Genomic DNA, 26,458 nt, shown 5'->3' on the forward strand with positions numbered 1-26,458 from the left:
CCCCCCCCCCCCATATACACACCCTCCAGGCTCACAAGCCCACAAAGCAGGCAGATGGTATTCCTATACTAACAGCAGCTAGCATAGAAATGCTCACTGTGGGCAAAATCCAGGTCACTCAGACCCCAACGTCCTCCACGAAAACCTGCACCTTCTGAACCCCACCTGGGAAAATAAGCTTTCTCCCAAATTCTAGACATAAGGTTGCTCTCCAGGGAAGGACAACTGAGCTGCCTATGCTGGCCTGGGCCCTGTTTGTACACGCAGCCAGACCCCAAAAGCACACTGCAATCTGGAGCAACCCTGACCCGTCTCTCCTAAGGCCCAGTGCATTCAAAACCAGAACAATCCCGTTAAAGACTATTTACTATCAGACAAATTTCAGATGCCTCTCTAACTTCAATCTCTAAAACTCCCTCTGGAGAGAGAGGCAGCAGGGCTAAAACAAATTTGCAAAACATCTCTGAGTTCAACCCTCCTTCCTCTGCTTCAGATAAGCACGTGGTGAAGACAAAGTGATAACCATTTCCAAACTACCTTGAAGAACAACCAATGCGGCCATGCTCAGCATAAGGAAACATTACTTAGCTCAGCCCACAGTGGCTATTTTTACTGACAGACACCTCCTTCACCCAGATCTTGCTCCATCTAGGTCTTTCAAGAGTATCCTAGCACTTAAACACTGGTGATGCTTGGGGAGGTACAGCCTTGCTGAGCCCTCTTATTTTCCGTGGAGGACCTTCACCTTGCCCACCCGTGCTGATGATAACGTAAGCCTGTCATTTCTCGCTCATACTCTCAATGCCGTCGCCATGGGACTTAGCCCAGTAACTGCACAACACCCGGAAACACTGAAAAAATATAAAATCCCAAACCCCATCCCAGCTCCACTGAGAATTATGTTCTCTAGAGAAGAACTAAGAAATCTGTATTTTAAATAGTTTTTCCAGGGTGATGTTTTTTCAGGCTCTGGAATTCTCCTATGCCACTGGATCAATTTTAACATTTTAAATTCTTTTTCCAATTTCTAGCCTTCTAATTACCCTCCCAAACCTAAAGATGATACCAGCACAGCACAGAGGGAAAGTCCAGGGCTCAGAAAGCTTCTCTTCGAGTACCAGCTGCACTACTCTCTAGGTAACTGTCTTTTCAAACCCTAGAAATGAAGCAAAAGATGACTGTGGTTGTTTTCAATTTCATTTCAAGAGCACCATGGAGTGGCAGGCTCGGAGAGGCCAAGCTAAGTGTCTTCGGCCTCTGTGTGTGGGGGTGGAGGGGATGTAGCTTTGAAAGACTATTTACAATTAATTAAGGCAGCTCTTGTATAACCCTGTAAAATGAGACATTACCTTGTAAAATGCTAATAAGATACAATAGAGGAAATGCAAATGATTTCCACCCAGTAGAAAAGATCATTCCAAAAGTTACAGTTTCATTGTCCCTAAGATGATATTAACCAGTTTTATGTCTAACTTAGCACACTTTTCTCAACAAAAAATTTTTTCACTATTAAAAAAATACATACATACATACATACATACATACATGTTTCCCTTATCCAACATTTAAACCAGTTTTATCACCTTGCTGGTTCCCCCATTAATGAGATAAATTGAACTTTGACAAGTGCTCACCAGTATTTGTATGAAAACTATTTCACTTGAGTCACCTAAACCCCCTCTGTTTCCTAGACCACAAATAACAGAGTAATAATTACTACCTCACAGCCTCACTGAAAGGACCAAATGAGAAACACATATTCAAACACTAGCTCTGACCCTTCAAGTTCCAATGAGCTTAGGCAAGTCAGTTAACCTTTCCGTGCCTGTTTTCTTATCTATAAAATGGGAAGAATTTTAGAATCTACTTCACGGGGTTGCTGTCAAATGCCTCTTCTTAAAGTATAAAGTTTTATGTTCTATAATTCACTGTTATTTTCTCCGGGAACAGCTATGTCACATGTGGCAAAATCTTAACAATTGGTAATTCCAGATAATGAGTATCTGAGGGTTCATAATACTAGTCTCTCTTTTATTGGGTATTAAAATTTTTTAACTAGCAAGGGGACATTATGCCAGTCGCAAGCTACTTGGCCTTAATCTCCCATTATACCAAATGCAAATAGCGATGCCCAGGACAGGCAGACACTGGAAGGGTTTTTGAAAAGCAGAGACTGCTATTCTAATTAATGGCCGATGTTCACCCGTATTTGGGACAAAATAACAAATTCAGTAAGTATTGTTTTGTTTTCTTTTGTTTTCGAAGAAGGAGAAAGTAAAGGGGAGAAAAGACAGCTGTTTCAGAACCAAGATTTCTAAACCAGTGCTCATTCCACCTCTGACTCCAAAGGAATGGAAACAAAGCAACATGCCAAAGCCATGGCCCTAAAGCCAAATAAGGATTGACGAGTCCAGGGGCCCACAGGCAGAGGCATTCCTTTTGGAATGAACAGAAAGGCCAAGGAAGGAGGGACTTCAACCATCGTTCCTAATCTAAAGAAAGAGGATCTCCTCCTACTCCAAGGACTTTCTTGAATAAGTATCATTACTGCCAGAGGACCAGCTCCAGAAGCAACACTTTGAAGCAAGATGGTGCCACCCATAATCCTGGCAAAAAGCCAAAATTACATCGTATGTTTTCTTTAATCTTTTATTAAGGAAGTTTCCAAACAATGTGGTAAATCAACACTCTTTTTCACCAGCCGCTTCGCATTACATCTTCTCCCAGTCCCCATAAGACCTAGCATCCCTCCCGCCATCTCCTGGTTGTATGTTTTGCTTTTATATACCAAAGGATGTTTGGATGAGCACTGTTTACTCCTTTGACAAGCAGGGTCTTTCTTTAATCCTCTCAATGCCTCCCTCTTGGCTAACTACACAGCAATGAGTAACTTCTCTGTGCAAACACGGCTGATTTCTTGGGATCAGGGAGCTTAACTGTTGGCGGCCTGAGATAAGGGACCTCAAAATGGCTCACCCAAGAGTCTACAGGTTTATTCTGCAGTGTCCTAAGGAGCCCATTATGAGTATTTGTTGGAGCTAGGTAAGAACAGTTAAAGGAAATGGGGTACTATCTCTACCACTTCTTAGAAAATTTTTAAAAATGAAAACATTGCCTGATAGCAGTCTCTGTAGCAACCAGATTTTGATAAACAAGGGTGCCTGTTTAAAAGATCAACCTGAAGCGAAGGGTCAAAGCAAGAGATAACAGGCATATTTCAGAGATTTACTTTGTGAATAAGACAAAAGGGAAGGAAGAAAAGGAACCCCTAAGATCACTGGGCTTATGAAAACAGGAAAGACGTGAATAGGTGGACCATTTCATTTTTCCTATGGAAAAAAGCAAACAAACAAAAAGCAGGCAGGTGAAGACGAGAAACCAACCCACCTTAAATGTGGGTGCTTCATTCCTTTTATACTCTGATTAAATATCCCAGTAACTCTGCCCCAGGTTTCTTAACATCCCAAAGCACAAATCACAGCTATGGCACAATCAAAAAGGTCAGATGTTGGAGAGCCCTTCTAGGTTGTAGTGGACAAATATTGTCTCCGCCTCCAGCATCCCTGCCACCTTCTTGGCATAAGATTGCCCCAAGGTGCATTTAGACAAATGCTCCCCTGTCACTGCATACAGACTGTGGGCACCTGGAGTCAGTAGTGACAAGCCAGGACAATTGAATCTCATTTCACCAAATTCCATGATGGGTGACATCTGGTGAAAATGGCTGGAGCAGAGTCACCCCAGTGGTGGCACCAGAAGAGACTATGAATTCCTAAATCCTGTCCTGTTCAAGCCCTAGTTCTTCAGCTTTTTCCCTCCAATACATTCTATTCGTTGTCCCATATCCTTTCCATAAAGTTTGTGTGTGGTGGGGGGAAGGATCAGTATACAAACTGCAGAGTCGACTGCAACAAAAACAGCTTTATATGCCACCCTCTCTGTCTAATGCTTCTCCTCAATCCACTTTTTTTTTAAGTTTATTTATTTTTGAGAGAGAGAGAGAGAGCAGGGGAGGGGCAGAGAGAGAGGGAGACACAGAATGTGAAGCAGGCTCCAAGCTCCGAGCTGTCAGCACAGAGCCCGATGCAGGGCTTGATCTCACAAACCATGAGATCATGACCTGAACCGAAATCAAGAGTCAGACACTTAACTGACTGAACCACCCAGGCACCCCTCAATATACTTTTATAGATGAAGAATTTGAAAAAGAGCAAAAGAAATTTACCAACATCACATAGTTATATTTTGCCTCTAAACTCATCAGTCTAAATAAACAAAAGTAAGCTAAATGTCAGTGGTAGATATTCCAAGAGTTAGGCCATCCATATACTCCCAGAAGGCAGAAAGGAAGGTTCATGTAATCTTATCAATAATTGCCTATCAAGCAACATCACATAGTACAAACTGTGGGAAACATGGCATCAGGGAGACCCAGTTCCTCCTGGCTTCAATTCATCAGGTATTTGTTCTGGGCCTCTTCTGAGCCTCAGGCTCTGCGTCTGCAAACGTGTTGACTCATTCCACAAATACTGACTGAGCCCAGTGGTGTGCCAGGCACTGTGCTACGAGGCTAAGGGAGTTGAGTGAGACAAGCACAGTTTTCCTGCTCTCGTGAAATATGCCACTTAAGCATTAGGATAATTTTGCACTGAAGGTAATTGAGAAGAAACAGATACAAAAAACATGTTCTCTGCCCTCCACCTATTTGCCTAAAAGCAGGACAAAAAATTTCAAAGGCGTTCCTCCTCCCTTCTCTACCAGGAAGGACAAAAGTTAATCACTGGAGACAACTTCAGACCCTATCCACCCGGGAAGGCACCAGAGGAATCTACATAACAACTTTAATTGACTAGATTTGATATCCCATTAGTTTACCATATATTTACCTTCCCACAGTTCACCATCTTTGGAAGCCTAACTGTTTTCCTCTGTGCTGTCATTTCTCTAGAAATTTATTGTTCTTTGGGAAAGATGCTACAAAAGCCTGAATTCTAACTCTTTGAGTTACTCCTCATTTTCCCCTGGCTATCTCGTATGTATACATGTTAATAAACTTCCATCTGTTTTTTTTTTCTTGTTAATCTGTCTTCTGTTTACAGGTTTACCAGCCAAGAACTTAGAAAGGTAGAGGGTATATTACTCCTCCCCCAACCCCCCCGCCCAAGGTCAGCTGTGAAAGCACTTTGCAAACCAGGCCACACAGAAGGCGGGTATGACCATCTGGTCCCAGGAAGCCAAGTCACGGTTAAACAGCTCATCTTCCTTCCTTCCTAGAACTGCTGCAAACCACTCAGGCAACCAACTTCCAAGTAACCCTAACAAGCTGCTTACATAGCTATGGAGGAAGGATGCTGGTGCATCAATGTTTAGGTGTGTGTGTGTATATGTGTGTGAGTGTGAGTGTGTGTGTGTGTGTGTGTGTGTGTGGACAAACAGGAAGAATGGCCTAGAGAATAGGAACTAAGGGTCCTTACTCAACATTGCTGATCTCCTTTTACCCAGCCATATTCTTACCACCGCATAACTGAAAGGCTTGCTTAATCTTGCACTCTTACCCAAGCCCCAAATTTAGCATCAAGAAGTCAGGAGATAAAGTACTTCTAGCATACCAGGAGGCTGATATCTTTTCCAACACTTAGATCACCTCTTTCCCCAGCGTTCCAGTCTCCTTCCAAAGGAATCATTTTCTGTGACTTGCCTTTCCTTTCAGTAGAGGAGGGGGCTTGGAAACAGAAACCATGCCTGATATAATGCAGCCATTATAGCCCCTTGGCCCATCTGGACATCTCTCCAGGGAGGCTGATGCAAGAGGAGAAAATGTGGAAGCTGCCAGTTTTCCACAAATCTGTAACCTCAGGCAAGAGAAAAGGAAAGGGGGCAGTGGGGTACAAGGGAGCTATGGAAGGGACTGGAAAAGAGCCATAAGTACAGAAGTCATAAAGACCCCATTTCTCCTGAAACTGGCTGAGGAAAGCCTGGCCCAGCTCCACCCACTCAATGATATCATTGTTTTCAACAAAAGCCAGTTTGAGAACCCCCAGAGAGGCTCCCAGTGAGGCCCCAGCTGCTGGACCAGGCAGAAGGCTCACCAGTTCCTGGGAGATTAAGTGCAAAAAATTGCAGATAAGGGGGGAACCATGTAAAAGGCCAAATTACAGAGATAACCAGGGGAAGGACAGACTTTGCTTCTGCCCAGCCTTTTAAGGCAAAGGAAAGAGAACAGGACACTACTTTACACATGGATTTTATCAGTGGATCTCCACCATGATGCTGCAAAGTTGGTGCCTGGGGATTATTACCTTCATCTAATGAGAAAGCTAAGGACAAAGCCAGGGGCCAGCAGCCCTGTCCCACTACCTACTCATGCAGGAAACTCACACTGGCCTTTGAATCCATCTCCTTCCGCAGCCCCTAGTCAACCCACCTCCTAGTCTCCATGATTCCACCCTATAAACATCCCTGTAACGCATCCCCTTCTCTCCTTATCAGCTACCTCTTCCCTAAATTTAATCACCTTAATTTCTCACTCACTTATAATAAAACTCTTGAATGGGTCTTAGTACCTCTCTCGTCTTGCCCCTTCCAACCCATCCTACACTTCAGTTGAAGTAGTCCTTGTCAAATGCTGTTTGACAAACGGGAGGCTGTTACTATCTGGCTTTTAAAATACTCTTCATCAGCTCCATTGCCCTCAAGATAAACAGCCAACCCCTTTAAGGAGCCTAAAAAGCTCTTCAAAGACTCACCCCTGCCTACCTAGCCAACTTCCTCACTCACTATTATTTCCTCCTGCCCTCCTCCTTCTCTGCTCTAACCACAAAGAACTTTTTCATCTCCTCATGTTACTCTTGCCTTTGGGCCTTTGTTCTTCTACCACTGCAGCTTGAATAGGCCAACTCTACCACCCTCCTGCCTACTCCTTCCTTCCTTCACATCCTCCCAGAAGCCTTCCCTTACCTCTAATCTAGGGTAGGTCCAGGGAGCCCCATGCTCCCACAGTGGGCTGTACATCCTCCAATACAGCCCTAATTGTTCCAGAAAAGTTTAATTCCCAGGCTCCCACTAAGCTCTAAGCCCTACCATGGCAGAGACTGTGCTTTGCTTGCCCCTATTCTCCAAGGAACACCCATCTAGCCCAATACCCGCCACATGGTTGGCACTCACAATATTTGTTGAATGAAGGAAGAGAAGGAAGGAAAGAGAAGAAATTAAGAGTTACCAGTGAGTAGACCAGAGCTCAAGCCCAGTACAATGGAGACTCTCATCAGAAAAGCGAGAGATTCAGGGTGCCTAACTGGCTCAGTCAGGCGAACATGTGACTCTTGATCTCAGGGTCATGTATTCAAGCCCCGTGCTGGGCATAGAGCCCACTTTAAAAAAAAAAAAAAAAAAAAAAGCCAGGGATTCTCTGACCCAATGTCCACCTCCAGCTGAGTTGAACAAGACCTGTAATGTGCTCCAAGGTGTCCAAGAGTCTACTAATTTAGTATTCAAGGTGTCAGCTAACGGTCTGTGTATGACACCAAGTTCTACATAGAGAAAGAGTAACCTCGTTTTCTTAAAGTCAAAATACTTCCTGGGTGAAACGTAAACACAGTTTCATTCTCAGGACAGAACCAGGCCAGGGGCTCTAGTGTTGACCTCTTCCTCCCTTAGATTTTTCTTGGGATAGTCATGCTCCATGGCACAAACACAAAGGTAGTGGAGTGGAAACATCCTCCAACTTCTAGGGAGTCCAGATGAAGAGCCTAGACATATCCTGGAAGCTAGGGAAAAAAACAGAGGTCCTGATGGTGGGATGTCCACACATTTCCCAAGGCCAAATGTATATCTGCACATCCGTGTGCATCCCACCCACCATGCCCGGCTTCTCAGGAGGCTTCCCTTGCCTCCTTAAGTTGTGAAGCAGCCACCTGTGCATCACGCTCAGCCCCTTGCAATCCATGACTCCATCCACCAGGTACACCTTGATCCACTAGACTCAGTGTAAATTTCCTTTCAACAGGGAAATGTAAAAAAAAAAAAAAAAATACAGCCTTGCTTTAGAGTGTACCTCAAGCAAGGCTTCTTTCCTAGAATACCCCATCTACCTCCCTGACCACATGGTTTTTGAGCCCAACTCAAAGTCAAAAGAGAGAGAGAGAGAGAGAGAACAAAAAACTGAGCTTTAAGGCACTGAAATCCTTGGGTAGCAAGATGTGGAAGGATAACAAACCCCTTCCCGAGCCACCACATAGCGCCCTTCTGAGTTAAAATGATCTGGCTAGTTGGAATACTGAATTCCTAAGAGATTATTAGCACTACAGCCTTGATTCCCCTTGATCCAGACCAAATATTTATATATTAATTTCAGTCTGAATTCCTTTCTCAGTCTTCCACTTACCTCTCCTCTCTCCCTCATCCTAAAAGCCTCCCCTCCTTTGGATGGACCTAAAAGGCATAATGCTAAATGAAATAAATTGGACAGAGAAAAACAAATACTGTGTGATTTCACTTATATGTGGAATCTAAAATCTAAAACAAAAGAATAAACAGAACAGGAACAGACCCACAGACACAAGAAACAAACTGTTGGTTATTGGAGGAGGGACAGAGTGTGGCGGGTTGGGGGGGTGGGGAGGAGGTGCATGAAATAGGTGAAGGAGAGTAATAGGCACAAACTTCCAGTTACAAAATAAAATAAGTCATGGAGATGTAACGTATAGCATAGGGAATATAGTCAACAATATCATAGTAATTTTGTATGGCGACAGATGGTAACCAAACTTACCATGGGAATCATTTCATAACGTATAAAAGTATCAAATCATGTACCCCTGAAACTAATAGGATATTGTCTATCAATTATACTTCAATAAAATTTTTTTTTAAAAGTCCAGCCTTTACTCCTTGCTCCTGCAAGACAGAGCTCCAAGTAACTGTCTTCAGGGAAGTTTTCTCTATCCCCCAGTCAGAAAGTTTCTATTCCCACCCACCTCCTCAGCACTGTACTTGCAACTCTGTTATTAAGTGTGTAATCTGCTTTGAATTATGCTGTTGCATGTTTTCTCTCTTGCAGACAGTAAACTGCCAGAGGGCAAGGACACTGTGTTTGCATCTACTCCCTACAGCACTTGCATAGGATTTGACACACACATGTTCCATCACATTTGCTGAAAAAAAAAAACTTGCGGAATGGAGACAAGCTAGCACTGGCTTAAAATGCAGGAGATCTGGGGCATCTGGATGGCTCAGTGTCCAACTTTGGCTTGGGTCATGATCTCACAGTTTCAGAGTTCGAGCCCTGCATTGGGCTCCATGCTGACAGCTCGGAGCCTGGAGCCTGCTTTGGATTCTATGTCTACCTCTCTCTCTCTGACCCTCCCCTGCTTGCACTCTGTCTCTCTCTCTGTCAAAAATAAACAGACATTAAAAAAAATTTTTTTTTAATGCAGGAGTCCCATCGAATGTTGAATGAATAAACAAAATGTGGTATATCCATACAATGGAACACTATATAGCAATAAAAAGGAATAAAGTACTGATACATGCTATTCAACATGGATAAAACTCACAGATATTACACTAAGTAAAAAAGGGTCAGGCACAAAACAAACCAACAACAACAACAACAACAAAACCCCCACACATGCTGTATAATCTCCTTTACATGAAATATCCAAAATAGGGACATTTATAGGGATAGAGAGCAGAGTAGTGGCTGCCTACTGCTGTGGGGCTGGGGGAGAAGGAGGAGGGCCTGCTCACATCAGTTTGCAAGGACTGCCTTCACAAAGTACCACAAACTGAATGGCTTAAAAAACAAATTTATTATCTCACAGTTCTGGAGGCTATAAAGTCTAAGATCAAGGGGTTGGCTGAGCCGTGCTTCCTCTGAAAGTTTTAGGGAAGGATCTGCTCCAGGGCTCTCTCCCAGCTTCTGGTAGTTCTTTGGCTTATTCCATGACCTCAGTCTTCACACAGCATTCTCCCTGTGTGCATGCCTGTGGCCACATTTCCCCTTTTTATAAGGACACCAGTCACATTGGATTATCCCAGTACGATTTCCTTTTGACTGATTAAATCCACAATGACTCTATTTCCAAATAAGGTCATTCTGAGGTCCTGGGGGTTAGGACTTCAAAATGTGAATTTTGGAGACACATTCAACCCATAACACTGCTAATGGCTTCTTTTTGGAGTGATGAAATGTTCAAAAGCTAGGAAATGTGGGGTTATACAACTCTAAAAAACATTCAGTTGTATATTTTAAATAGATAAACTATGAGGTTTATGAGTTATTTATCAATAAAGCTTTCTTTTAAAAAATGGAAGGAGAGTTGGGTTTAAAGAGTGTGCCCAAGCTCAAAACTCAACCCATTGGTGAGAGTGTGTGAAAAGCTATCTCAACAAGGGCTGTAGGATGTAACTTAGAGGGAAGTCAAAGGCAGTGTGCATTTATCCACATGTTCCATGTAAAGTCCCCTGATCCAGTGATTGAAACCTAGAAGGTGATCCTCTAGAAGTACCTTCCAAAGAATACAGAGGTGTTCATTTCAGCACTGCTTGTAAAAATGGAAAAAAAAGAAGAAACAGCTTGAATGCCTATCAATGTGGGGTAATTAAATTAATCGTGGCATCTTTATTATTACTGAATCTGGATGATGGGTATATGGGGATTCATTATATTATTCTACTTCTGTATGCATTTGATAATTTTCCATTATAAAAAATTTTCAATGTTAATTATGGCATACACATACAATGTAATAGCACATAACCATTAAAAATTACCTGATAAAAAAATCATCTGAGAAATTTACATGGAAATGTGTCTATAATATGCTCTCATATTCCGCTGCAGGACTGTAAAAAGGTACAGCCTTTGTGGGTAGAAGCTGTGGAGTGAGAGGTACAACTGATCAAAATCCAAACCATTTTAAACATATATGCTAAATGACCTTGCAACTCTACCTATAGACATCAATCCTACAGAAATGCTAGCAAGTGTTCTTAAAGATAATGTGTAAGCTAATTACTGCAGCATTACTTGAAATAGCAAGAATTGGAAACCTAATGGTCCATTAATAAAGATATTAATTTTGATCTATCCATTTAGTGGAATCCTATGTCACCATTAAGAAGAATGAGACAGATCTATAAATATGCTAATATATTGAAGATAAATAATAAAAAAGCAAATTACAGAAAGGTATACAAAGTATGATCTCATTTATTTTGAAACTCTATTACTTGTGTAATTTTTTCTAGAATTTTATTATCAAAGTTTTCAAACACTCCAAAATTTCTTTTGTAAAGTTTTTTACACGATTGGATGATTATCCATGCTATATTTCCAACTGAAAAAAAATTTCTAAAACTGAGTGTATAGTATGACCCGATTTGGGTAAATTTACATGGAAATTTGCAAAGAGCTTACAAAAATCTGTGTAAAAGAGTAAGTTCAGCATAAATGCTCACACGCTGGATGCTGGCTATCATTGTGACCTTAAGGTAAACAGCCTGATGGTAAAGGGATCCTTAAACTCAAGAATCAACTCCCAACTTCCTCCAAGTGCACTACTTCCCTTTGCTCTGACAAGGGTCCATCTAAGGCCAACAGGACAGCTGACAGCTTCCTCCCATTCATTTTACCCGTGCTCCTGCTGAAGGGCCGCCAGGAGAAATAAGCTTGAGACAAAAGAAAACCATGGACATCCTTCCTGGCTACACAGGCGGCCCTAGCTATGGATCCTTGGAAGGAGATAGAGCCGGAACCAGCAAACAAATCCTGACCTCCTTATCGGACAGTTCGGCGCCTTGCCAAGGGGGCGGCTGGGCACCGATTCTGCAGGCACAGAAAAGAGGTACAGTTTGGCTGGCTAGAGAACCCTGCAAAGCTGTATTTTTGAGATACCGTTAGGTCAAACTGGGCATGGCTGGAGAGCAGAAGTGAATTTCCTTTCAGGCGTGACGGGTTTTAAGGCAACTCCTCCAAATTACATTTGGAAACCAACTCAGGGGAATTCCCTCTTACTTCATTCTTAACTGTTTTTCCGACCCTGAGAATTACAAATAAGAGCGACTATTTATTGCACTTTCACGGTGCACCAAGCATTGTGCACATCCTTCAGGAGCATTACGTTATTGAACTCACACAACATCCAGCGAGGTGGCCACTATTGTTAGCCCCATCAAGTGGATGAGAAAACTGGGACTCAACAAATCTTACATCACCGGTGGGTGCAAAGAGCAGGCTCTGAATCCATCATACCCTGAAATCCAGATCCGATTCAAGGCCAAGGACAGACAGAAGGAAAGGGAAGAGGGAGGGTAGAATGGGGAAGCAATGCCGGTCCTAACTGAGCTAGAGCATGCTGAGCTAGGGCAAGGCATCTGCGAAGCAATATAAGGCCCCAGCTAAGAGCCTGAGCTTTGAAATCAAACAGATCTAGCTTCACATCCTGGCTCAACCCAGGTGACCTGAGCAAGTCATACTGTTCCGTGTCTCAAGATCTCCATCTGCCAAATAAGGCTAATACAGGGTTTAAAAACCACAGAGTTTTTGTAAGGATTCACGTAGATGAACCATATAGAAACCTCAGAACAGTGCCTGCTAGGTAAGCATCTTTTACAGGGTAACAGCTATAACTACCATGGTTGTTGACATCATTATTAATATCTGACCATCATTCTTCAGCCAGAAGTTACCTGAAGGCAGACAGAGCATCAGACAACATGACTCGGCACTTAGGCAATGCTGATAAGTAATAACCACACAACGCTGTTTCTCAAAATGTTTTCCTCTTGTCACTTCATACATGAAGTGAGCCACAGGGGCCATGTGCAATGCTATGCATTACCAAGGCACTTTGGAAAACATCTGCTCTTGATTTTGCAGTAATGAAAGCTAGCGTGTATTGAAACCTGCTTGTTATGTGCTAGGCACTGTACTGAGCACCTCCTAATATGTTACCACTAAACCTCACAAACCCTAGGTATTCGTTTCCTGTAGTTGCTGTAGATTACCATAAACTTGGTGGCTTTCAACAACAAGAAATTATCCTCTCCCAGTTCTGGAGGCCGGAAGAATGAAATCAGTCTTACTGAGCCAAAATCAAGGTGTCAGCAGGACTTCACACTCCCTGGGAGATTCCATTCCTTGCCCCATCCAGCACCCAGTGGCTGCCTGCACTCCGTGGCTTGTGGCCACGTTACTCCAGTCTGTACCTCCATGGTTACACTGCCTTTTCCTGTCTACCATCAGGTATCCTTCCACCTCCCTCTAATAAATGCACTTGTGATTCATTGAGGACCACCTAGGTAATCCAGAATAATCTCCCCTTCTCAAGATCTTTAACTTAATTTCATTTACAAAGACTCTTTTTTTGCCATATAAAGTAACATAGTCTCATGTTCCCAGGATTAGAATGTGAATATCTTGGGGTGAGGAACATTTTTCAATGCTCCCCACCCTGAAATGAAGGTATTAATATCTATTTTCTATGCATATGGTAGAATATAGTAAGAGGCAGATTGTTCTGAGTTTGGCTCCTGGCTCTGCCTGACACTGGGTAAATTACTTAAACATCCTTACACTTGAGTTTCCTCATTCGTGACATGTGAATAACAATACTAGCGCATTCAAAGGGTTGCCATGAGGATTAAATAAAACAGTGTGTAAAGGGCCTCCCCACAGTGACTGGCTCTCAGCACATGCTCACTAAGGACTGAGTATTATTATGAATATAGATGAAGAAAATATTCAGAAGGCAGGTGACTTGCCAAAGGTCACCTAACTGGGAAGTGTCAGTGCCTGGAGTTGAATCTGGGTCTCTCTGGCACCAAAACCTGAGCCTGTTCTACTCTATGGATTATTATGTTTTGGGCTTATGGGCTCACTCACAGCCTTCAGAATCAACACTTCCAGGTTATTTCAATTCCAGATACTCCCTGATGCTCTCTTCTGGCAACTGCATAGTTACATCCCTTCAGATCAGCACTCCTAATTACTGAAACTGAATTTATGCAATGGACCCTAAGAAAGAGGTATCATGTCTTCAGTGACTTAGAAATAATAAAGACCCTGCTAATGCAAGAATTTGGCTTGCAAAAAGATCACATCAGATTGGCCGGCGATCCATTCGGTCTGCAACTCCAGGGCTTCTGGACAATATGGGGATTGGAGATGAAATCCACCTCAGTCCACAAAGCTACAATTGGAAACTATATCTCCAACAGGGCCACAGCTGTCTCTGGGGCAAGGTGCCTAGCGTAGTACTTGGGATTCATATCCGCTTCGGCATTTGCTGCCTCAGAGTCAACACAGCAGGGTTAATTCAGTTCCTGATACTTCAGAAAACATTTGAAGAAGACTGCACACACTTTACAGGCAGCTCTCATCAAATTCTGGTGTCCCCTCCCATCCACTCAACCATTTCCTCGGCACCAGCTTCCTTCAATCTCAGCTGCGGGGAATGGGGAGCCCAGCTGCGTGCCGAGTTTGGAAAAACATTTTGAATACTTTAGATCTGCCAAATACTTGGTTAAAGAACGATATCCTCTAATTTCTTAAGCCAGTGTATTTTAAGTGAAATGTAATCCATATGTCTGTTGACTCATTTAAATGCAACTCAGTGAAGCATGGTTTAGCAAGAGGACTGAGATAGTGTCTAAGCCTTTCTTAAGCTGGTCTGTGATCCAGGAAATTGAATTTTGCCAACAACAAATGAAGCTCCTGACAAGAGAGGGTCAAACAGAGCTGTCCTTTATCCTAGATAAGATGTTAGAGTCTATTCTCAACTCAAGAGGAAGCTGGGAAGGTGGAGAGCGCAGAGAGCACCGTGGCCTGGGTGTATTCAGGGTTTTGCTATGGAGCAGCTACATATCTCTCCCAGGCCTCCTTGGAAGGGAGTGTGGCACTAAGAGGTGGTAACTAACCCAGTCTGTCACTTGCTGAAAAACTCCTTTCCTGCCTGCTAATCCTCCCTTTCTCCAATCCCCCAGTTGAGGGAAATAATGCAAATAGAGTTGAGGGAAAAAGGAAAAAACTAGGACACTAGATCACTCCATTAGCAGTGAATGACTGTTAACTTTCCAGGTTGTCACCTGACTTTCAGGACAACAAAAGCAGTCTTCTTCCGTCTGGTTATCTCTGAAGGACTGGTAAGAAATTAGAGAGATAAAGAAAGATTGAAGTCAGAAGCAATCAGTACCACAATCAGTAAGCCTCTGAAGGCCCAAATTCTGCCTTGACAGTTACTGTTCTCCATGAGGTCCAGAGGTAGATACACATAGAAAAGAAAGCAAGTGTGCATTCTTATTAGCTAGACTTGGGCAAACAGGATCTCTCTTTAGCTAGCTGGGCCGGAGCACAACGAATAAAGTAAGGCCAAAGGATAGCTCTCTCTTTCCCAAGCCAAAATCTAAATCTTATCATCATTGGACTCAAGGAAAGACAGTATACCAGGGAAATTAAAAGTTCCCGAATGTGCTCAAGAGACCAGCAGAGAGAAGCACATGGCCAAAGGGCCTCTGGGCAGAGTGCCCACTAGTTGAGCTGCTCATGTGCTTTTCAAGGTGACCTTGTAACCTAGTGATCCTGCCCTTGGGTAATGCAGCCCAATGAGCATCCTGCAAGCTGATTCAACAGTTCAGTGGGCCCTCCTCCTGGGAAAAAGTGCAGAAAGGAGAAGGGGGTGAACCAAAGCCTACATGTCCTGGAGGCGTTCATGTCCCTAGATGCTTATAGCTAAGGAAGATTCCATTTGATTTCAGCAAACAGATTTTTGTTCAATACAGTTTCTGGGTTGATGAGGCAGTCCTCAGGGTATGGGGGAAATTATATGCAGAAAAAATATTATGGATTTATGCCTCAACATTGTGGGTTTTGGAAACAACAGCCTATAATTTCTTCCCTGTCATTTCCCTTTTCCTGTTTATGTTGCCTAAACTGTGAGTCCTGAGGTAACAGTTCAAACTCCACTTCAAGGTCCGTGGTTTTGGGGTATTTGCTTTTATCCCACTGCCCTATTTTCAGGGTTGTTTCTATAACTGGAGAGGAAACTCCGTAAGGTAGGGACTTATTTTCCATTTTTCTACTTACACCGTGTCCTTTAAATATGTAGTGCAGGAAAAAGCTCTTAGAGCCCAATGGGAACTAAATCCCCATTTTACAGAGAGAAAGTTGAGGCCTAGGAGAGCCAATTGGCTTGTTGTTCACCTCTTCATCACCTGTCTCTGAGCTCAGTACTCTCTCCACCAGACCGCTATGCCTCAACCACAAGTAAGATTCTCCTAATAACAGCTATGCAAACTATGCATAGCTATTTGCAAACTATGTGTAGATGTGTGAGCTAATGTAAACCAACATAATATATACTTTATTGGAGTAGAGTACTACTTCAGACATACAGTTAAGCCTAAAAAAAACCAAGCATGGAACAATATATATAGAATAATCTCATTTCTGCTCCTCATTCCCCAACAGAAATTGTAGCTGGTATATGTGCTTCTGTGCAATTGTGTTTATGAGTATCTGTGTGCGTGTTCTCACACACACAGAAAAGGTCCAGGGTAGGCCCACCAAACTGTTAACGGTGGATTCACCTTGAGGGTGGGAGCCTCCCATTCTTTAACTTCTCATATTTTGGTATTGCTAAATGTTTTACAATGAGTATGTATTGCTTTTGCAATTAAAAAACCATGAGCAAGAAAGAATAGTAGCTGCCCTTTACTGAGCATGGAATATAAGCCAGGCACTATGCTGGGCCCTTTACACACACCATCTCATTTCACCCTCCCCATGGCTCATGGCATGGCACTATCATTAGACCCTGGATAGGGAAACTGAGACTTAAAGAGAACATACAGCTAGTTAAGGAGCAGAGCCAGGATCTGAACCCACGACTGTCAGACGTGAAAGCCATGTTGTGGCTAGCCCTGCAATGTCACTCCTTTTCACCTGCACTCAATAAAAGATGTATGTCTCCCATGGGAACATCAGCCATTTACCCTGAGTTGCTTCACAGCAGGAAAAAGGCTGCCAGTTGTTGTGTTATTGAACTAAAACAACTCGGAATATCTGCTTCCTGAGCTGAAAGCCCGTTTGCTACGTCCCCGCACTCCTGGCCCACCCCCTGATCTTCCATCCACCATTCTTGGCAATCTCTCCACGTGTGAGTTCCATTAAAGGCCTGCTCACTGCTATTTTGGGCCATGCATTAGCACGTGGGCTTTGACTTGATGGGAGAAGACCAGACACCTCAGGGTGATGAAAAATAAATTAGAAATGTCCTCTCCCTTCCCTCAGAGTCCCAGAAGCCCTTGCCCATAGTCCTTGCCCTGGAAGGCCTCAGAATCCAATATGTGGGGAAATGTAAGGAGGTGGGGAGAGCCTTCCATAACCTATCAGGCTTTGAACTTGGGTGTTTCTTCTCCTTGGAACTGTCATCACTTAGCCATCCACATGGCTCACTTCTTCACCTCTTTTAGGTCTTGACCCCAATATCAAATCACCACCAAAGCCTTTCTGACCTCCATTCTGAAAAGCATCTCCCTCCTGACCCCTCCTGCCTGCCCTGACTTTGTTTCCTCCATAGCACTGTCATGGGACATACCACAGTTCGCCTGTTCACTTGGGTACTGTTCTTGCCACTAGAATATAAGCTCCATAGGGCAGAACCGCTCACAGCCATGTCCCCAGTACCAGCACTGGTGCCTGCAATGCTACCGATACATAATAGATGAATAGCAATGAATGAATCAGTGGAGGAAACGAAGAACCAGACCTTGAGAAGTCACCAGGCACAGGGCCCCGCTTCCCCTCAGATATCATGGGATTAAGAAAACTTTAACACAGCAATTTCAAAAATCAGAAAAGCATCACTCCCCCATGCCCCACCCCCCAAGCTGTTTTGAATCCAGATTCACAAGCACCATGAATGAGAAGGCTTTGGGAAATAAACACACTAGGAAGTCGTGTGCAGTTAAGAGTTCCGCTTGCTAACACATGTTCAAAAACAAAAAACCCAATTTGGACGAAAATAGCAGGAAGCCATCCCCCAGGGATACCTGGTGAGGTCATATTGTTTGGCTCTGCTGCTTCCATTTTTGTCTAGCTGCCTTCTGCCAACTCAAGAAGGCCAGGAACCACATCCAGCACCTCCCCACACCCCACTCCCGCTGCTCACTGGGAAACCAAGAAGCTGCCCGGAGCAGCAGACAATAGAGCTGCATGCTGGCAGTCACTGGAACCCCTCAGTGTGGGACAATAAAAATCACAACAGGGGCTGGTCACTGTATGCTCTATAAGCACTTCAGGAGCACCGCCTCATTCAGTCCTCACAACCACCCCATGAAGTTAGTTAGCATCACTATCTTCATTTTAAAGATGAGGACACGGAGGTTCCCAAAATGGCAACAATTTGCCCCAGTTTACATGGCTAGAAAGCTGAACCTGGATTTTTGTGACTCCAGAACCAAGCCAAGAACACAAATCCTACTTTCACCTCTCTCATTTACTTGCTGTGTGACCTTAGACAAGTGCCTAACCCTCTCTGATTCAAAGTTTCTACAACCACTCATAAGACCGTTGCACTCAGTGTTATTCTAAGATGTCTTCCTGCTCTAACTTCCAATGGCCTCTTGCACAGGTTCCAAAACAGGAGGGAAGGATGAGTCCTGGGGCCCCATTTACACATGACATCACCCCTATCACTTGTACTGCCCACAGGAAGTGGACGGCTCCAATGCTCCACCTGGGGCCAAATAGGACAGATGAGGCTCAGGTGGCAATAGCGAATATTCAGACTAGAGTTAGAGGGCTGGGGCCATGGGAGCTAAAGCAGGCTCGTGAGAGATGGCCAAGAACAGACCCTCTGAAGACATTTCCTGCAGGACCAAAGGAAGACAATGCAAGGAGAAACCCCAGGCATGCAGAGCCTATGCCTTCTGAGGACACAGCCAGCCAAGTTTGCTCCAGGGAAATGGGACAAAAGGAACCCATTCTTGGGGTGGTTTCACTGTAGGAGGAAAGTAGCAAAAATGTTTGAGATGCCCATCTTCCTAGCTTCCCAGAGGCCACCATATATATAGTGGAGACAGAGGAAAGGTGTGGATGAAGCCCAGTACTGTACATGCTGCCTAAGGCACACACTTGCCACACCAACACTACTTACCCTCCTTTGCAAGTGTCCAAAAGCCCAAATTTGGAATAATTTATATTCTTGCTTTCCATCCTTCTGGATACGGGAAGGTCCCTATCCATCCCTTTCTTGGCAGTGATGTTTTTGATTACTCATCTGCTTCTAGGGGACTCATGAGGCTGCCAAGAGGAGGCAGGCAGATCCCTGAGCCATGCAGCCTTATCTTCGAGGTCTGTGAGGCAGAACTGGCTAGTGGGAAAACACCAGAGGCCTCAGCATCCCGCAGCCAAGTGAGGAAAGCTCTTCAGTGGCCAAGCAGATTGGGAACGGCCGAAGAGCAGCCATGCATCATGTCTATTCACCTGCTCAATAACAGGAATACAACTACGCTTGATGGCAAATCAATGTGGAAATATTCCTGAGCCAGGCAGCCACCCAAGATGAATGAGGTTAGGAAGATGGAGGAATCAGCCTGATGAAGCCAGGGACTGCTGACCATGCCCTTATTGGCAGAATCTCAGACTTAGCTGACCCAGAACAGATGGAGCAGCCCACGTTTGAGGCGCCAAATCCCAGAACACTCCACCCTGCCTCTCTGCTCTCTATTTTCCTCTAATCTCCTTCACTTCCTGACATGCGCTGTGTTGGAGCTAGTAAGACAGCTGCCAAAGTCCTCTAGTCCATCCCTCCCTTTGTTTCTCTCTCTCTCTCTTTCTCTCTCTCTCTCTTTCTCTCTCTCTCTCTGTCACACACACACACACACACACACACACACCACACACTCCTGTGCACCTGCAGTAAACTCTAAGAGGCCCCGGAAATACAGCCAGAGGAAATTCGAGGAAACCGTTAAATGGCCCAGTAATTTCACAGCAAGTGAAGAGACTGTGGATATACTGTCTTTGCAAGCAAGACATTCCCTGCAAGGGAACCACAGATTGAGAGCCTGGGTCATTTCACAAACTGCTTCTTTCCAAAACAATGGCACCTGCATCCGGTGTTGACAGGGAAGGGAATTGTTTCATTTTAGACAAGGAAGAGTCCACTTACTCATTCTTCTTTAGGTCCACGATCAATTCTTGCCCCTCAGCCATTACCCTGAGCTCAGCTTTGAGAGGATGCTGGAAGCAACAACAAAAGAATGTCAGTTCCTAAAAGCAGGGACAAGGCTCCCAGGAACAGACACAGGATCCAGCACAGAGCGCTCACATTGATCCTCAGGAAGTGAACGAGAAAGGGTCAATTGCATTTCCAGCCCAAACATGAAATTACTTCAATCCCCAAAGGACCCAATTCCCCTCCCCTCATCCGCCTCTCCTCAAACACAAAGGAAAGAAACTTCAAGCTGAAATGTGATGGAAGCGCTCACGTGCAGGCCTGGGAAAGGCAAACACCCAACAACACGGTCCTCAATGGTAAATTCTGTGCAGAGTCACATCTGGATTCAAGCGCGAGCTCTGAGCTCTGACACGGTTGTTTTGCCAACCTGGGCGTGTTCCTGAACCTCCCTGTAGCTCAGTTTCCTCATTTATAAAATAGAGATAATAATAGTCAGCCTTATGGGAACCTTGTATGGATAAAGTGACATAGTAAATGTAAAAACTCTGTCACAGAGCCTGGCACACCAAAAGCCCCTGATACATGTTGGCTATTATCTAAAATACCAGAACTCTCTTCATAGTGAGTTCTTATTCTATTTTATTTTGATTCTCAGTTTGGATACCCACCCCCCCATCCATTTCAGAGAGACAACTAGAAGAACCTCTAAGGTTTTATAAGATATATTTTAGCACCTAAGAAGAACTTGCAGATGGCCAAATTAGCAACACACCCAGAATAAATCATTTAAGACATGACAGCCAATAAGCATGAAGAAAACATGTTCAAGATCACTGGTAACTGCTCCCCGCCAAAAACCAAAAATTTTTTAAAGCTATGTTTCAAAAACTCACAGTGACAAATATTTTTGAAGACCCATAAATCACAATGGAGCGAGGCATCATCAGAAATAAGCACTCTCATACCCTACCAGTGAGCATTTAATTGATACAAACTCACTGGGAAATAATTTGAAAGTTGGACCAAGAGTTTTTAAATGTTTAGATCCTCTGACTCAGTAATACTCCATATCAAAAGAACAAATGAAAGTACAAGCAAAAATTGGGGCGCCTGGGTGGCTTAGTCAGTTAAGCGTCCGACTTTGGCTTAGGTCATGATCTCGCGGTTCGTGGGTTCAAGCCCCGCGTCGGGCTCTGTGCTGACTGCCAGCTCAGAGCCTGGAGCCTATTTCGGAGTCTGTATCACCCTCTCTCTCTGACCCTCCTCTGCTCACGCTGTCTCTCTCTCTCTCCTAGAAATAAATAAAAATTTTTTAAAAAATAAAAAAAAGAAAGTACAAGCAAAAATTTATGTACAAGGATGCTCATCACCTATAATAATGACTAATGAAATATGACTTGAATGTCCAAAAGTAGCATAGTTAAATAAATTATGGTCATATGGCATAACACTAGACAGTCATTAAAAAGGATGACTTTAAATAATTTTTAAACTATCAAGAAAGTGTACATGATAATTATTAAGTACACAGGTGGTTGAAATAATTTCAAAGGAAAAAATTGTTCATTTGAAATTAGATATTTACATATTTAAACATATTAAAAAACAGGATCAAGGGCTCCTGAGTAGCTCAGTTGGTTAAGCACCTGACTCTTGATTTCAGCTCAGGTCATGATCTCACAGTTGTGAGATTGACCGCTGAGTCAGGCTTCACGGTGACAGCATGGAGCCTGCTTGGGGTTCTCCCTTTCCTCTCTCTCTCTTTCTTCCCCTCTCCCACGCATGCATGCTCGCTCTCTCATTCTCTCTCTCTCTCAAAATAAAGAAATAAACTTTAAAAAAACAGAATGAATTCTTTGGTGTGTTTTAAATGCACATTCTTGGGTCACCTGGGCGGCTCTGTCGGTTAAGTGCCTGACTTCGGCTCAGGTCATGATCTCATGGTCCGTGGATTCGAGCCCCACACTGGGCTCTGTGCTGACAGCGAGCTCAGAGCCTGGAGCCTGTTTCAGATACTGTATGTGTCTCTCTCTCTGACCCTCCACTACTCATACTGTCTCTCTCTCTCTCTCTCTCTCTCTCTCAGAAATAAATAAAACATTTAAAAAATAATAAATAAATACACATTCTCTAACTTGGGGCCAAGGAACTAAGAAACTCTTGAAGTTGTTTTCAATTCATAGAAGCTCTTATTAGAGTAGAGCTTCTGTCTCTTTTAAGGTTGATCTCAAAGCTTAGTTTTAGCATCTGAGAAAGTGTGCCAACTGCTTTGCCACTTCTGGTTGAGGACCTTCCTCTGCCAAGCACATTCCTCTTCTTGTTTGCCCCAAACTGCACTTGCCATTAGGGTCCTGGGCATCCCTGAGATATTCAGGCCACCAAGGGCTCTGATCATATCTGAACATTCTGATCCAGGAAGCTTAGGCAACCCTGTCCTTTGCTATTTTTGTACTAATTCATCCTATTGACTTCTCTTAAAAAGGGACATTTCAAAACCATGGGGAGAGGAAACTAGGTGGATGTTTGCCCAATAACTTCACTAAGGGATCCACGTCTCTGTTTCTGGTGCCCTGATTCAGCTCTCTTAACACCCATTCTGGTTGCTGATCCTTTGCCGCTTGACTCTGGGATGTTCCAGAGCAAGAACCCTGCCCAATGTTGTTAAGTGTCAGGAACACAGTCCCAAGAGGGCATTTGAGGAAAAGTACACACCACAGAGCTGCGGCAATTCCCTCATTCAAGGAATGGACTGGCATGTGACAGTCCAGATGAAAAAGGAAATTGACACACATCTAAGCACTGTCACCTCTCCTCTGAGACACAAGCTGCAACATGAGTATGAATATTTATAAGTGGGCACTCCAAAAATATTTCCCTCTCATGTGGAAGATGCTCAGACACTGATATTTAAAATACACTGTTCCTTGTTTCCAAGGGGACATTTCAAACAAAACAAAGACACTGCTCTACCAGGATCTATGCATCTTCCCTGTCCCACTTTACTCAGCTTTTCTCTTGCAACTGCACCCTGTGCTAGGAAGGGGCAACATCACCTCTCCCAGGAAGCAGAGGGAGCTGACCCACTGTTTATACTTCCCACAGGGAAGGGTTAAAATTCCTTTCTCTTTAGAGGTAGATTAAATACATCTTCAACTCCACAGGGTTTCAGAAATCTGTCCTCTGTATGTGTAGTCCCCATGAGATCAGGTATGATATTTAGTACACAGTGAGTGTTCAATGAATGTTTGATGAATGAATTAATTACATAAATGAGAATAGGAGGCTTGAACAAAACCTACCTTCTACTCTCTCTGACATTCATTCATTTGTTCATTTAACGGATACTTATGGTACAGGGGACTGTGCTAACTAATCCTACAAAATACAATGACCCAGATTCTGGGCAGACAATGGCTAGGAATAAAGACAGAATCTAGAGCTCCACTTTATTTCTCAGGTCCTTCCTGCGGATGCCAGGCATCCCAATGTAGAAGGAACACAGAACCTCTACAAAAAGTATCAGATCCATTCCTTGAGCAATAATAGATAAATTGGACTGTCCAAGATCCTAATTTTTAAAAATAACCAAGGATGGCCATCCATCAATCTGTTTGGACTTTTCCTGAAGCTATTGTTAGCCTTCCTACTTTTTGATGAAATGAATTCCATGCATTTATTGTCTTTAGGATAAAATGTTACTTACTTTCATTTCCCCTAAAATTTTTGCGGGAAGTTCCCTTAATAAATTCAAATTGAAGCATTTTTGGACATGTGTGTATTACTCTGCCCATAACTTCAAGGATTCCAAGCATTTCTCCACACCCCCACCCCTGCCCGTTTACCTTTCCAGACTCAAAAGCCACAAAGTCTGAAGTCTTTCCTGCTTTTATATGCTGCCCAATAAATCATGAGCCCCAAAGGACCTTATTAACTCTCCCCTCTCCCCAGCCCTCTTTCTTCCTATCCCCTCTAAGCCCTATTTTATAAATGAGGAAACTGAAGTTCAGAAAGTAGAAAGACCATAGCTGGTTACTGGCACACAGCAATCATGTCTTACTTTCTAGCCCTTTCATGTCTCACTTGAACTGTAAAGAGCAGAACCATAAAGAATATCCTAAGATGTATAGGTCTGCTCTGCATAACAGGATAATATTTTCTGTCTTGCTCCTAATCTCCTTGAGAAAGCCTGTGCATTTTTCTGGTGTCATGGCCCAAAGAGCCTATTGCATTTTAAGATATATTTCCCAGTACTAGATCCCTCCCTGCCTCTTAAAAATAGCTTGAATTATTATTTTCCTCTTCAAGTACATTATCTCATCAATAAAATAAAGCATGTATTATATAGAGCAAAAATAGCAGTGACAATATTTAACCAATTCCATTTGAGAGATGGTGATTTTTGTGACACATATTTGCACTTAGCTTGTGTCAACATTAATAATTTTCATTTCCTCAACTAACAGCCTTTGGAAGTGTTCTACAAGTTTGTCACACAATGAAGAAAAGTCCCATCTGGGATTCTCAAAACCAATACACAGAGAGGATATAAAGTGGGTCAGAAACAGAACTTATAATGATGACTGGGCTTCCAAGAAAGTTGAGAAGGTGGCCCCCACTTCACAGAATGGAGTTGTCAGCTCCTGCCTTTGAAAAATACAATATTTTGAGTCTTACCTTTTCTTTCATGGGGTTTTCTGCAGCCTTCCACTGAGGTATTATTAGTTCATGCTGTAGCTGGGGGCTGCCTTCCCCATTTCCTCCTGCCAATAGAGGATGCACAACCATTGGTATCCCAGAAGTTTGCACCCTAGCTAGGTTCGGCATGCATTGCCAACTGGAAAGAATACTTTATTCTTAGGTATTAGGGTATTAGGAGACCTGCTGGATGCCAGTTTCTTGGCACTTCCTATGAGACAGGCATTCTGCTAGTTGTTGGCCATATAGTGGTAAACATGGCTAACAAGGTCTCTGTACTCCTCACAGTTTACTTTCTAGAGGTGAGAGATGCACAATACACAAATATTCTCAAATGGTCCAACAGGGTCATGGAATAAAGAGACACTGAAGAGGGGGTGTCTATTTTAGACAGGATGATCAGCAAAGATGACGTTTAAGATCTGAGAGACCAGAAGAAGGGAGCCATGCAAAGATCTGGGGGAAGAGCATCCCAGGGAGAGGGGACTAGCAAGAGTAATCAATGGTAATGCCTGAACAGGAGTGGATTTGGCCCATTTACAGAGCGATAAGAAGACAGAGGTAGAATCTGGTAAATGAGTGGAGAAGTTGGTAGGAGATGTGGTCAGCAAGTGAGTCACAGGTCTGATATCACAGAAGCCATGGAAGGTGTCTGGACTTTATTATAAATAGACTTGGAGGGGCACCTGGGTGGCCCTGAGTTAAGCATCCAACTCTTGATTTCAGCTCAGACCATGATCTCACGGTTCATGAGACGAAGCCCCGCATAGGGCTCTGCACGGGCAGTGTGGAGCCTGTTTGAGATTCTCTCTTTCTCCTTCTCTCTCTGCTCCTCCCCAACTCACAGACACACTCATGCTCTCTCATTCTCTCAAAATAAATAAACAGATTGGAAGGCACTGGAGTGTTTAGACACAGAGCAATATGATCTGTATTTGGTTTTTAAAAGATCATTCTGCCGGCTGGGTGGAGATGGGGGGTGGAGGGGTATGGTGGGGGAGGGCATGGGATTAGAAGTAGAAGCAAGATGGCCAGGCTGGAGACCTGGTGAGAGATGATGGTGGCTCAGACTGAAATTCTTCTCGGTGGAAAAGAAGGAAGTGGTCAGATTCTGGGTATGTTCAGAATCGTGGGTCGGATTCAGGCCCATGGGTGATTCCCACTGAGCTTCAGTTTGCTCATCTGTAAAATGAAGATCAGGATAGCAGCCTGCCTATGTCACAGCATTACTGGCGAGAGTCACTAGGAAACCGCTCCCAGACTCACTAAGCGTCACTGCATTACTTTAAGCTTCCTAATGGCAAGTTTGCATTTGTAGATCACTTCCTACTTTCCAAATCACTATCACACCTTGGTTCTCCTTCATCCTCACACAAGATAGGCAGCAGGATTCCTATTTTGCAAGAAAGGTGAATTGAAACTTGTTTGAAAAGAGATTTGTTCACTTTTTGCAGATAACCTTAATAACCTTAATAAAGTGGTCATTTCCCCCAAACCTAAACAAATTAGTCTCCACAAGAATAGGTTAAATCCATAGGACTCCTGGGGGGGGGGGGGGGGGGGGGGGGGCCTCCAAAAAA

At 43.5% G+C, this 26,458-nt stretch overlaps 1 protein-coding gene across 2 annotated transcripts in view; it reads right to left on the bottom strand.

Annotated features, from left to right (window-relative positions):
• Positions 1-26,458, bottom strand: part of ADAM19 (ADAM metallopeptidase domain 19) — a 98,512-nt gene that overhangs the window by 61,776 nt on the left and 10,278 nt on the right. For both annotated transcript variants that reach the window (XM_077780786.1, XM_077780785.1), the window contains exons 2-3: positions 24,858-24,943; positions 20,175-20,245 (exon numbers count right to left, since the gene is read on the bottom strand). In XM_077780786.1, coding sequence (XP_077636912.1) covers positions 20,175-20,245; positions 24,858-24,869 — 83 coding nt within the window. In that variant the 5' untranslated portion in view covers positions 24,870-24,943. The remainder of the gene's footprint in view (positions 1-20,174; positions 20,246-24,857; positions 24,944-26,458) is intronic.

Source organism: Crocuta crocuta, unplaced genomic scaffold, assembly GCF_008692635.1.
Source record: "Crocuta crocuta isolate KB4526 unplaced genomic scaffold, BGI_CrCroc_1.0 scaffold343, whole genome shotgun sequence".
Classification (NCBI taxonomy): Eukaryota; Metazoa; Chordata; class Mammalia; order Carnivora; family Hyaenidae; genus Crocuta; species Crocuta crocuta.